Below are 631 nucleotides of genomic sequence, written 5' to 3' on the forward strand. Positions count from 1 at the left end.
GGGGGGGGGGAGAGGATTATCTCATATATAATTTATAAATACCTCTTTTGTCTGAACAAATAGACTATAAGTTTTTGCAATATATTTATCTTCTTTTGCATCGTAATACAAGTGCGTTACATATTTTCTTGTTATTATATGTATTAATAAAGGAGTAGTTACAGTCAAAAATCCAATAAATGCAAATATTCCTAAAACCGCTCCTGTATTACCACTTTCAATGGCTTTTGAATAAAGAAATGGCTGAGCCAATAAACCACCAGTGGATGTCAATAGAGAAAAAATTTTGAGAGCTCTAATTTGTCTTGTTAAAATTCCATAATAAATTTCGGTTTTTTTAGTAGAAGTTTCCTGATAATTCTTTGTTGAAAAATACTTGACATTATACGCCGTGGAATACTTCTATAAAATTATAAATTTAGATTAATTTAAACCGTTTCTATTGTAGTAACTAGTTCATTTTTATAAAATCCGATAAAAAATTTTAGAAATATTTATTAATTATAAAAAATTAGTGGAATACTATTATAAATTTAGATTAATTTAAACCGTTTCTATTGTAGTAACTAGTTCATTTTTATAAAATCCGATAAAAAATTTTAGAATTTTAGAATAATTATAAAAAATTAAA

The 631-nt window shown here is 24.7% G+C and overlaps 1 protein-coding gene across 1 annotated transcript in view; it reads right to left on the reverse strand.

Moving 5' to 3' along the window:
- The window catches only part of LOC115238127 (transmembrane protein 70 homolog, mitochondrial), a 4,516-nt gene that overhangs the window by 681 nt on the left and 3,204 nt on the right, over positions 1 to 631 (reverse strand). Inside the window, exon 2 of the mRNA XM_029811697.1 lies at positions 43 to 402. Coding sequence (XP_029667557.1) covers positions 43 to 402 — 360 coding nt within the window. The remainder of the gene's footprint in view (positions 1 to 42; positions 403 to 631) is intronic.

The sequence above is a fragment of the Formica exsecta genome, unplaced genomic scaffold (genome assembly GCF_003651465.1).
Source record: "Formica exsecta isolate Colony F162 unplaced genomic scaffold, ASM365146v1 scaffold32, whole genome shotgun sequence".
In the NCBI taxonomy this organism is placed as follows: domain Eukaryota; kingdom Metazoa; phylum Arthropoda; class Insecta; order Hymenoptera; family Formicidae; genus Formica; species Formica exsecta.